The sequence below is a fragment of the Scyliorhinus canicula genome, chromosome 10 (assembly GCF_902713615.1).
Source record: "Scyliorhinus canicula chromosome 10, sScyCan1.1, whole genome shotgun sequence".
In the NCBI taxonomy this organism is placed as follows: domain Eukaryota; kingdom Metazoa; phylum Chordata; class Chondrichthyes; order Carcharhiniformes; family Scyliorhinidae; genus Scyliorhinus; species Scyliorhinus canicula.
In genome coordinates this window covers 1,613,527-1,626,623 of record NC_052155.1, presented here as the reverse complement: position 1 = coordinate 1,626,623, position 13,097 = coordinate 1,613,527, and the positions used below count along the sequence as shown (strand labels likewise).

The 13,097-nt window shown below is 46.0% G+C and overlaps 1 protein-coding gene across 2 annotated transcripts in view; it reads left to right on the top strand.

The window, feature by feature from the left end:
• The window catches only part of LOC119972178 (arf-GAP with GTPase, ANK repeat and PH domain-containing protein 3-like), a 965,193-nt gene that overhangs the window by 447,121 nt on the left and 504,975 nt on the right, over nucleotides 1–13,097 (top strand). For both annotated transcript variants that reach the window (XM_038808502.1, XM_038808500.1), the window contains exons 4-5: nucleotides 2,492–2,577; nucleotides 11,446–11,587. In XM_038808502.1, coding sequence (XP_038664430.1) covers nucleotides 2,492–2,577; nucleotides 11,446–11,587 — 228 coding nt within the window. The remainder of the gene's footprint in view (nucleotides 1–2,491; nucleotides 2,578–11,445; nucleotides 11,588–13,097) is intronic.

Genomic DNA, 13,097 nt, shown 5'->3' with positions numbered 1-13,097 from the left:
TGTATGTAGGGGGGATTCTCGGCTGTGTGTCTGTATGTACGGGGGATTCTCAGCTGTGTGCCTGTATGTACGGGGGATACTCGGCTGTATGCCTGTACGTATGGGGGATTCTCTGCTGTGTGACTGTATGTACGGGGGATTCTTGGCTGTGTGTCTGTATGTACGGGGGATTCTCGGCTGTGTGCCTGTATGTACGGGGGATTCTCGGCTGTGTGTCTGTATGTACGGGGGATTCTCCGCTGTGTGACTGTATGTACGGAGGATTCTGTGCTGTGAGCCTGTATGTACGGGGGATTCTTGCTGTGTGACTGTATGTATGGGGTATTCTCAGCTGTGAGCCTGTATGTAGGGGGATTCTCGGCTGTGTGCCTGTATGTACGGAGGATTCTCGGCTGTGTGCCTGTATGTACGGGGGATTCTTGGCTGTGTGCCTGTATGTACGGGGGATTCTTGGCTGTGTGTCTGTATGTACGGGGGATTCTCGGCTGTGTGTCTGTATGTACGGGGGATTCTCGGCTGTGTGTCTGTATGTACGGGGGGGATTTTCGGCTGTGTGTCTGAATGTACGGGGGATTCTCGGCTGTGTGTCTGTATGTACGGGGGATTCTTGGCTGTGTGTCTGTATGTACGGGGGATTCTTGGCTGTGTGTCTGTATGTACGGGGGATTCTGTGCTGTGTGCCTGTATGTACGGGGGATTCTCGGCTGTATGCCTGTATGTACGGGGGATTCTCGGCTGTGTGTCTGTATGTACGGGGGATACTCGGCTGTATGCCTGTACGTATGGGGGATTCTCTGCTGTGTGTCTGTATGTACGGGTGATTCTCGGCTGTGTGACTGTATGTACGGGGGATTCTCGGCTGTGTGCCTGTATGTACGGGGGATTCTTGGCTGTGTGTCTGTATCTACGGGGGATTCTCGGCTGTGTGCCTGTATGTACGGGGGATTTTCAGCTGTGTGTCTGTACGTACGGGGGATTCTCGGCTGTATGCCTGTATGTACGGGGGATTCTCGCCTGTGTGCCTATATGTATGGGAGATTCTCGGCTGTGTACCTGTATGTACGGGGGATTCTGTGCTGTGTGCCTGTATGTACGGGGGATTCTCGGCTGTGTGTCTGTATGTACGGGGGATTCTGTGCTGTGTGCCTGTATAGAACATAGAACAGTACAGCACAGAACAGGCCCTTCGGCCCTCAATGTTGTGCCGAGCCATGATCACCCTACTCAAACCCACGTATCCACCCTATACCCGTAACCCAACAACCCCCCCCCTTAACCTTACTTTTATTAGGACACTACGGGCAATTTAGCATGGCCAATCCACCTAACCCGCACATCTTTGGACTGTGGGAGGAAACCGGAGCACCCGGAGGAAACCCACGCACACAGGGGGAGGACGTGCAGACTCCACACAGACAGTGACCCAGCCGGGAATCGAACCTGGGACCCTGGAGCTGTGAAACATTTATGCTAACCACCATGCTACCCTGCTGCCCCCGTATGTATGGGGGATTCTCGGCTGTGTGTCTGTATGTACGGGGGATTCTCGGCTGTGTGTCTGTATGTACAGGGGATTCTCGGCTGTGTGTCTGTATGTACGGGGGATTCTCGGCTGTGTGTCTGTATGTACGGGGGATTCTCGGCTGTGTGTCTGTATGTACAGGGGATTTTCGGCTGTGTGCCTGTATGTACGGGGGATTCTCGGCTGTGTGTCTGTATGTACAGGGGATTCTCGGCTGTGTGCCTGTATGTACGGGGGATTCTCGGCTGTGTTTCTGTATGTACAGGGGATTCTCGGTTGTGTGTCTGTATGTACGGGGGATTCTCGGCTGTGTGTCTGTATGTACGGGGGATTCTCGGCTGTGTGTCTGTATGTACGGGGGATTCTCGGTTGTGTGTCTGTATGTACAGGGGATTCTCGGTTGTGTGTCTGTATGTACGGGGGATTCTCGGCTGTGTGTCTGTATGTACAAAGGGATTCTCGGGTTTTCGGGAACCTTTTGGACAGGGTGGGGGTGTCAGTTACAAGGAGTCACGATTTCAAGGTGAGAGGGGGAAAGTTTAAGGGAGATGTGGGTGGAAAGTTTTTTATGCAGAGGGTGGTGGGTGCCTGGAATGCTTTGCCAGCGGAGGTGGTAGAGGCGGGCACGATAGCATCATTTAAGAGGCATCTAGACAGATATATGAACGGGCGGGGAACAGAGGGAAGTAGATCCTTGAAAAATAGGCAACAAGTTTAGACAAAGGATCAGGATCGGCGCAGGCTGGGAGGGCCGAAGGGCCTGTTCCTGTGCTGTAATTTTCTTTGTTCTTTGGTCTTTTACATCCACCTGAGAGAATAGACGGGCCTTTGGTTTAATAGCTGAAAAGCTGATTGTGCAGCACTCCCTCAGTGCTGCATTCAAGTGATAGCCTGGATTGAACTGCCTGCCTCCAGGCCTGGGTCTACCCTTTCAAACACAGTTGACAGGTTTTGTTTTTTATCTTGAAGGTGGTCGCTTTAAGAAGGAGATTGTGGTTGACGGACAGAGCTACCTGTTGCTTATTCGGGATGAGGGGGGACCTCCTGAGGTGCAGGTAAGCAAAGATACTTCAGCTGCTGAGCTGCATAACTTTACCCTCTGGCTTCCAGTCACAGCCTGTTGTACAATTACTGGTTTCTCCCAGGGAACGTCAGCACTCTGATCAGTCAGCTGTTTGTCATTGATTCTGCTGGAACCCCTGCAATCGTTTTATAGCCTTGGTGCAAAAGAAGGAATTTGGGACGGGATTCCCTCAGCCCACACCGGGTCGGAGAATCGCCAGGCCGGGCGCGACGACGCCCCAATGCCATTCACATCTGGTCTTACCTGGTGGTACCTTTAGCATCCATCCTGTCTGGGGCGGCCTGGAAGTGTGGGAGGGGGGGGGCCGACCTTAGGGGTGGGCCTCCACCGTGGCCTGGCCCGCGATCAGGGCCTACCGATTGGCGGGCCGGCCTCTCTTGGTGGTGCCCTCTTTTGCTCCGCCCCGGCCCCAATAGCCCTACACCATGTAGCGTCGGGGCCGGCGCGGAGAAGGAAGCTGCCGCGCATGCGCGCTTCCGCACCAGTCGCAGTGCGCAGGCGCAGACCCGTGACCCCCATTTGCTGGCCTCCTATAGGGCAGAGGATCGCTACACATAGCGGTCCGATGATGCCGTCGTTGAACTCTCCAGTTTTTATGACAGTGTCAACACTCTGCTGTCAGATGGGAGAATCCCGCCCCTGGTTTTCCTAGAGTAGAAAACAAATCCCTTTGGCGATTAGGTCAATAACTAGCACTAACCTTATCCCAGTAATACATTACTCACAGCACTAACCTTATCCCAGTAATATATTACTCACAGCACTAACCTTATCCCAGTAATATATTACTCACAGCACTAACCTTATCCCAGTAATATATTACTCACAGCACTAACCTTATCCCAGTAATATATTACTCACAGCACTAACCTTATCCCAGTAATACATTACTCACAGCACTAACCTTATCCCAGTAATACATTACTCACAGCACTAACCTTATCCCAGTAATATATTACTCACAGCACTAACCTTACCCCAGTAATATATTACTCACAGCACTAACCTTACCCCAGTAATATATTACTCACAGCACTAACCTTACCCCAGTAATATATTACTCACAGCACTAACCTTATCCCAGTAATACATTACTCACAGCACTAACCTTATCCCAGTAATACATTACTCACAGCACTAACCTTATCCCAGTAATACATTACTCACAGCACTAACCTTACCCCAGTAATACATTACTCACAGCACTAACCTTATCCCAGTAATACATTACTCACAGCACTAACCTTATCCCAGTAATACATTACTCACAGCACTAACCTTACCCCAGTAATACATTACTCACAGCACTAACCTTATCCCAGTAATACATTACTCACAGCACTAACCTTACCCCAGTAATACATTACTCACAGCACTAACCTTATCCCAGTAATACATTACTCACAGCACTAACCTTACCCCGGTAATATATTACTCACAGCACTAACCTTATCCCAGTAATACATTACTCACAGCACTAACCTTATCCCAGTAATACATTACTCACAGCACTAACCTTATCCCAGTAATACATTACTCACAGCACTAACCTTACCCCAGTAATACATTACTCACAGCACTAACCTTACCCCAGTAATACATTACTCACAGCACTAACCTACTCCAGTGATACATTACTCACAGCACTAACCTTATCCCAGTAATACATTACTCACAGCACTAACCTTACCCCAGTAATACATTACTCACAGCACTAACCTTACCCCAGTAATACATTACTCACAGCACTAACCTACTCCAGTGATACATTACTCACAGCACTAACCTTATCCCAGTAATACATTACTCACAGCACTAACCTTATCCCAGTAATACATTACTCACAGCACTAACCTTATCCCAGTAATACATTACTCACAGCACTAACCTTATCCCAGTAATACATTACTCACAGCACTAACCTTATCCCAGTAATACATTACTCACAGCACTAACCTTATCCCAGTATAATATTACTCACAGCACTACCCTTATCCCAGTAATACATTACTCACAGCACTAACCTTATCCCAGTGATACATTACTCACAGCACTAACCTTATCCCAGTAATACATTACTCACAGCACTAACCTTACCCCAGTAATACATTACTCACAGCACTAACCTTACCCCAGTAATATATTACTCACAGCACTAACCTTACCCCAGTAATATATTACTCACAGCACTAACCTTATCCCAGTAATACATTACTCACAGCACTAACCTTATCCCAGTAATATATTACTCACAGCACTAACCTTATCCCAGTAATACATTACTCACAGCACTAACCTTATCCCAGTAATACATTACTCACAGCACTAACCTTATCCCAGTAATACATTACTCACAGCACTAACCTTATCCCAGTAATATATTACTCACAGCACTAACCTTATCCCAGTAATACATTACTCACAGCACTAACCTTATCCCAGTAATATATTACTCACAGCACTAACCTACTCCAGTGATACATTACTCACAGCACTAACCTTACCCCAGTAATACATTACTCACAGCACTAACCTTATCCCAGTAATACATTACTCACAGCACTAACCTTATCCCAGTAATATATTACTCACAGCACTAACCTTATCCCAGTAATACATTACTCACAGCACTAACCTTATCCCAGTAATATATTACTCACAGCACTAACCTTATCCCAGTAATATATTACACACAGCACTAACCTTATCCCAGTAATACATTACTCACAGCACTAACCTTACCCCAGTAATATATTACTCACAGCACTAACCTTATCCCAGTAATATATTACACACAGCACTAACCTTATCCCAGTAATATATTACACACAGCACTAACCTTATCCCAGTAATACATTACTCACAGCACTAACCTACTCCAGTGATACATTACTCACAGCACTAACCTTACCCCAGTAATACATTACTCACAGCACTAACCTTACCCCAGTAATACATTACTCACTGCACTAACCTTATCCCAGTAATGCATTACTCACAGCACTAACCTTATCCCAGTAATACATTACTCACAGCACTAACCTTACCCCAGTAATACATTACTCACAGCACTAACCTACTCCAGTGATACATTACTCACAGCACTAACCTTACCCCAGTAATACATTACTCACAGCACTAACCTTATCCCAGTAATACATTACTCACAGCACTAACCTTATCCCAGTAATATATTACTCACAGCACTAACCTTATCCCAGTAATACATTACACACAGCACTAACCTTATCCCAGTAATACATTACTCACAGCACTAACCTTATCCCAGTAATACATTACTCACAGCACTAACCTTATCCCAGTAATACATTACTCACAGCACTAACCTTACCCCAGTAATACATTACTCACAGCACTAACCTTATCCCAGTAATACATTACTCACAGCACTAACCTTACCCCAGTAATACATTACTCACAGCACTAACCTTATCCCAGTAATATATTACTCATAGCACTAACCTTATCCCAGTAATATATTACTCACAGCACTAACCTACTCCAGTGATACATTACTCACAGCACTAACCTTACCCCAGTAATACATTACTCACAGCACTAACCTTACCCCAGTAATACATTACTCACAGCACTAACCTTACCCCAGTAATACATTACTCACAGCACTAACCTTACCCCAGTAATATATTACTCACAGCACTAACCTTACCCCAGTAATATATTACTCACAGCACTAACCTTATCCCAGTAATATATTACTCACAGCACTAACCTTACCCCAGTAATACATTACTCACAGCACTAACCTTATCCCAGTAATATATTACTCACAGCACTAACCTTATCCCAGTAATACATTACTCACAGCACTAACCTTATCCCAGTAATATATTACTCACAGCACTAACCTTATCCCAGTAATACATTACTCACAGCACTAACCTTATCCCAGTAATATATTACTCACAGCACTAACCTTATCCCAGTAATACATTACACACAGCACTAACCTTACCCCAGTAATACATTACTCTCAGCACTAACCTTATCCCAGTAATACATTACTCACAGCACTAACCTTATCCCAGTAATACATTACTCACAGCACTAACCTTACCCCAGTAATACATTACTCACAGCACTAACCTTATCCCAGTAATATATTACTCACAGCACTAACCTTATCCCAGTGATACATTACTCACAGCACTAACCTTATCCCAGTGATACATTACTCACAGCACTAACCTTATCCCAGTAATATATTACTCACAGCACTAACCTTACCCCAGTAATATATTACTCACAGCACTAACCTTATCCCAGTAATACATTACTCACAGCACTAACCTTACCCCAGTAATACATTACTCACAGCACTAACCTTATCCCAGTAATATATTACTCACAGCACTAATCTTATCCCAGTGATACATTACTCACAGCACTAACCTTATCCCAGTAATATATTACTCACAGCACTAACCTTACCCCAGTAATATATTACTCACAGCACTAACCTTATCCCAGTAATACATTACTCATAGCACTAACCTTATCCCAGTAATACATTACTCACAGCACTAACCTACTCCAGTGATACATTACTCACAGCACTAACCTACTCCAGTGATACATTACTCACAGCACTAACCTTATCCCAGTAATACATTACTCACAGCACTAACCTTATCCCAGTAATACATTACTCACAGCACTAACCTTATCCCAGTAATACATTACTCACAGCACTAACCTTACCCCAGTAATACATTACTCACAGCACTAACCTTACCCCAGTAATACATTACTCACTGCACTAACCTTACCCCAGTAATATATTACTCACAGCACTAACCTTACCCCAGTAATACATTACTCACAGCACTAACCTTATCCCAGTAACACATTACTCACAGCACTAACCTTACCCCAGTAATATATTACTCACTGCCGTAACCTTTATACCATTTAGTCTTTTACAATCTGGTTCACTGATCAGTGATTCTGGCGGATGTCGACATTGCTGCCAAGGCCCGTATTTACATATTTATTGCCATTCCAATTTACCTTGCAGTAGCTGGAAAGCCTTGTTGATCCTGCGTTTGGAATGGTTTCGCACAACTGTGTGTCATGAGGAAATATTTCCGTTGCATTTTTCGATTAGAGCAGTGATGGGGAACCAGGCCAGTGAGTGGCCGTATGAGTGACCCTCCTTCATCTCAATCAGCCACAAGATTGAAATCCGCTTTCTCATCAATGATGACCCCATCAATAAGATTAAATACATTTAGTACATGGCAAGTTATCGAAAATGCTCAATCATAATAATAATCACTTATTTTCACAAATAATCCAATTCTCTTTTGAATGAATCTGCCCCCACCTAACTGAGAAAGCGAACTCCTGATTCCAACTATTGGGCAATTATTGGGCGGCACGGTAGCATAGTGGTTAGCACTGTGGCTTCACAGCGCCAGGGTCCCAGGTTCGATTCCCCACTGGGTCACTGTCTGTGCGTAGTCTGCACGTTCTCCCCGTGTCTGCGTGAAGTTACTGTGAAAACCCCCTCATCGCCACATTCCGGCGCCTGTTCAGGGAGGCTGGTACGGGAATTGAACCCGCGCAGCTGCCTTGTTCTGCATGACAAGCCAGCTGTTTAGCTCACTGTGCTAAACCAGCCTATATTAATAGAATTTAATCGACATCAATGGTAAAAACAAAATAAATATTTACACTTTGTTTGCAGAGGGAGTGCACGACTCTCACAGTCAGTGTTGGGAGTAATCAGCAGGCACCTCACTTCACTCACCCTCGCTTTGTGTGTGAATCACTCCAGTCAAACCGGGAGGAAAGAAACTACACGGGTGGAAATCTGTGGAATATGGCACCCTGCCCATGGGCAACGGTCAACAGAATGTCTCGTGGGCCGCACTCAGAAACCTGATGGGCCACATGTTGTCCACCAGTGGATTCGAAGAACTGGGACTGTTTTCCTCTGGGAAGAGAAGGGTGGGGAAAGATTTGATACAGATGTTCAAAAGGGTCTGGACAGAGTAGATAAGGAATAACTGTTTGCATTGGTGGAAGGATCGTGAATCAGAAGACGTAGTTTTAAGATTAATGGCGAAAGGAGCAATGGAAACGTGAGGAAATCCTTTTGTTGCAGCGAGTAGTTAGACATAGACATAGAACATACAGTGCAGAAGGCGGCCATTCGGCCCTTCGAGTCTGCACTGACCCACTTAAACCCTCACTTCCACCCAGTCCCACAACCCAATAATCCCTCCAAACCCTTTTTTTGGACACTAAGGGCAATTTATCATGGCCAATCCACCTAACCTGCACATCTTTGGACTGTGGGAGGAAACCGGAGCACCCGGAGGAAACCCACGCACACACAGGGAGAACGTGCAGACTCCGCACAGGCTGTGACCCAGTGGGGAATCGAACCTGGGACCCTGGAGCTGTGAAGCCACAGTGCAAACCACTATGCTACCGTGCTGCCCAATAGTTGCCCAATAGTTGGAATCAGGAGTTCGCTTTCTCAGTTAGGTGGGGGCAGATTCGTTCAAAAGAGAATTGGATTATTACCTGAAGAGAAAACGTCTGCCGGTTTATGAGGAAAAGGTGGCCGAGTGGGAGAAGGTGAGTTGCTCTTGCAAAGAGCAAGTATGAACATGATGGGTTGGATGGCCTCTTGTGCTGGAACCATTCCATGATTCGGTCGAACGTTTAGTGTCAACCACATTGCCGTGTCCCGGATTCACATATTGAGCCAAACAAGGTCAGGGTACCTTCCTCAAAATGAGCTCGCTGGGTTTTTACACCTTCATGGCCACTTTCATCGATGCCAGCTTTTTATTTTTAGATAGCTAAAACTGCATTCAAACTCTCAAATTGCCATAGTGGAAATTGAATCCTGTTTCTCTGGACAATTGTTTCAGATTTCTAGATTACTGCTGGCCTTATCAAATCCACTGCGTTATTCATTAGGAGAGATGGACTGAGTGCAGGGCTCAGTAATAGCCTGGGAGATGGACTAAGTGGCATCTCTCAGGGATTAGTGCTGGATGATGCACTGAGTGGAGTGCCGTAGAGACCAGAAGAAGTGGGAATTAATCGAGAGCGAAATAGGAAATACAGTGCAGCAGGAAACCAGAGCCAAACACCTTGTGACTGTCTTCGTAAGGCCGAAGAAGATTGGGAAATTAAAGGGGCTTGGGAGCAGGATATAGCATTATAGGGAGAAACGTGGTGAACATAGGATTGGGGAGAGAGGTGGCAGTAAAGTAAGAAGCAATAAGGTCTTATTAGATGTGCCATTTCGTCACTGGGTGTATTCTATAGATCACCAACTGGTGGGAAAGATAGAGAGGAACACATTTAGGGAAATGAGAGAAAAGTGTAACAATTGTAGAGTAAACAGTTGCTTGGTCGCACAGAACCTGAATATTTTTGAAAATAGAGACTTATTCATAGAGGCACAGAATCGCTACAGCACAGAATATCTCAATGAAATCTCCTCTTAACCTTCTCTTCTGCAAGGCAAACAGCCTCAACTTCTATTAACCTCCCGAAAGATCCAGGTAAACTCTCTCCATGCGACCACTGTGAGGACCCTCTCTCTCACCAGTAGGTCTGGGTCCCGTTCTCATTGAACAGCAAAGGCTCGAGGTCAAACACGAGCTGAAGACAAAGTTTAATATGAGATAAAGTGTCTCAAGAAAGAAAGATGCCTGGAAAAAAAACACAAAGTCAAAGCAGAGTTTGATGTGAAGCCAAGAGGCTTCTTCAGGAAAAGCTGTGAGTAATACATTTCTAAACCACAGCAAAGATTGTTACAGGCTGAAAATAGAATTTCATAGAATTTACAGTGCAGAAGGAGGCCATTCGGCCCATCGAGTCTGCACCGGCTCCTGGAAAGGGCACCCTACCCAAGGTTAACACCTCCACCCTATCCCCATAGCCCATGGGCTAGCGACTTTGACCAGCCCGGGTGTTGTGAGGAAAGCCTGCTACAGAACCACCATTGGAAGCAAAGACTCTGTTCACTTAATTCCAGACTTCTTGGACACTTCTCTTCATTTCTCGAGTTTTTTTAACTAACTGAACTATAGATTTCCAACATCTGTTTTCTTAACCATTGCTCCATTGTATGGCTGTTCTTCAAGCAAGGATGAGAGAGATGTTCCTTTTATAGCCTTCGAACACCAATTACTTAAAGCAGAGCTGTGAGATCTCCCTTCTCTCTCACTACCTCCCTCCAACTACCCACATATTCAGCTAAAACTAAAACTTAAAAGCTCCTCTACCTTACAAGCCCCCAGTTGTCAAGCAACCACCATTAGTTTATTTATTCTTCACTCTGTAGCCATCTCCAAGCACAATATAAACACAGTTGGAACTTTTTAAAATATAAATTTTGAGTACCCAATTCATTTTTTCCAATTAAGGGGCAATTTAGCGTGTTCAATCCACCTAACCTGCACATCTTTGGATTGTGGGGGCGAAACCCACGCAGACACGGAGAGCATGTGCAAACTCCATACGGACAGTGACCCAGAGCCAGGATCGAACCTGGGACCTCGGTGTCGTGAGGCTGCAGTGCTACCACTGCACCACCGTGCTGTCCACACAGTTGGAACTTAACCAACCCCTTCACATACAAACAAACACCTTTGTCCAGCATGAACTATAGATTTTATCCTTCCAGGCACAGAAACATTATATTAACCCACTAAAACTGTAACTTATTTCTAACATTTACCACTACAGATATAAATAACATAAGGAGGTGATGGATATATTTCATGGATTGACCATTAATCCTCCGGTTTGTTTGTGTCCTCTGCAGTTCGCAGCCTGGGTGGATGCCGTGATCTTTGTCTTCAGTCTAGAGGATGAGATCAGCTTTCAGACAGTTTATAATTATTACATGCGACTCTCCAGTTACCGTAATACAGCCGAGATTCCGATGGTGCTTGTAGGGACACAAGGTAAGTGAGCTGTGTATTACTGTACTTCCTAAACTGTCAGAGTCCGTGACAACAGTATGTGTGGTGTCAATGAGAGGGAGCAATAGAATGATGTCAGCACAGAGGACGGAGCTGATTGGGGAATAGCTGGTAAGTGTTAAAAGTCTTAACTTTATTTATCTTAATTTATTTTACCGTCTCATAAACAAGAGTCATGACGGGCAAGTTAGCCCTGTGGAATGTGCTCTTCAGGTCCTGCAGGAAGTGTGGTCAGTCAGAGGAGCTTGAACAGCAGCTGGTGCCAATGCATCCACATGGCTGAGAGTTCGTGGATTGCACTTTCTGGAGATGGTAACCTTGCATCTTCAGGTTGTGATGGCAGAGAGGGAATGGGTGACTGCCAGGCAGTGCAGAGTGACCAGGCAGATAGTGACCAGTGCAGAGTGACCAGGCAGATAGTGACCAGTGCAGAGTGACCAGTGCAGAGTGACCAGTGCAGAGTGACCAGGCAGATAGTGACCAGTGCAGAGTGACCAGGCAGATAGTGATCAGTGCAGAGTGACCAGTGCAGAGTGACCAGGCAGATAGTGACCAGTGCAGAGTGACCAGTGCAGAGTGACCAGGCAGATAGTGACCAGTGCAGAGTGACCAGGCAGATAGTGACCAGTGCAGAGTGACCAGTGCAGAGTGACCAGTGCAGAGTGACCAGGCAGATAGTGACCAGTGCAGAGTGACCAGGCAGATAGTGATCAGTGCAGAGTGACCAGTGCAGAGTGACCAGGCAGATAGTGACCAGTGCAGAGTGACCAGGCAGATAGTGACCAGTGCAGAGTGACCAGGCAGATAATGATCAGTGCAGAGTGACCACTGCAGAGTGACCAGGCAGATAGTGACCAGTGCAGAGTGACCAGGCAGATAGTGACCAGTGCAGAGTGACTAGGCAGATAGTGACCAGTGCAGAGTGACTAGGCAGATAGTGACCAGGCAGATAGTGACCAGTGCAGATAGTGACCAGTGCAGAGTGACTAGGCAGATAGTGACCAGTGCAGAGTGACTAGGCAGATAGTGACCAGTGCAGAGTGACTAGGCAGATAGTGACCAGGCAGATAGTGACCAGTGCAGAGTGACCAGGCAGATAGTGACCAGGCAGATAGTGATCAGTGCAGAGTGACCAGGCAGATAGTGACCAGTGCAGAGTGACCAGGCAGATAGTGATCAGTGCAGAATGACCAGTGCAGAGTGACCAGGCAGATAGTGACCAGTGCAGAGTGACCAGGCAGATAGTGATCAGTGCAGAATGACCAGTGCAGAGTGACCAGGCAGATAGTGACCAGTGCAGAGTGACTAGGCAGATAGTGACCAGGCAGATAGTGACCAGGCAGATAGTGACCAGGCAGTTAGTGACCAGGCAGTTAGTGACCAGGCAGATAGTGACCAGGAAGATAGTGACCAGGAAGATAGTGACCAGTGCAGATAGTGACCAGTGCAGAGTGACCAGTGCAGAGTGACTAGGCAGATAGTGACCAGTGCA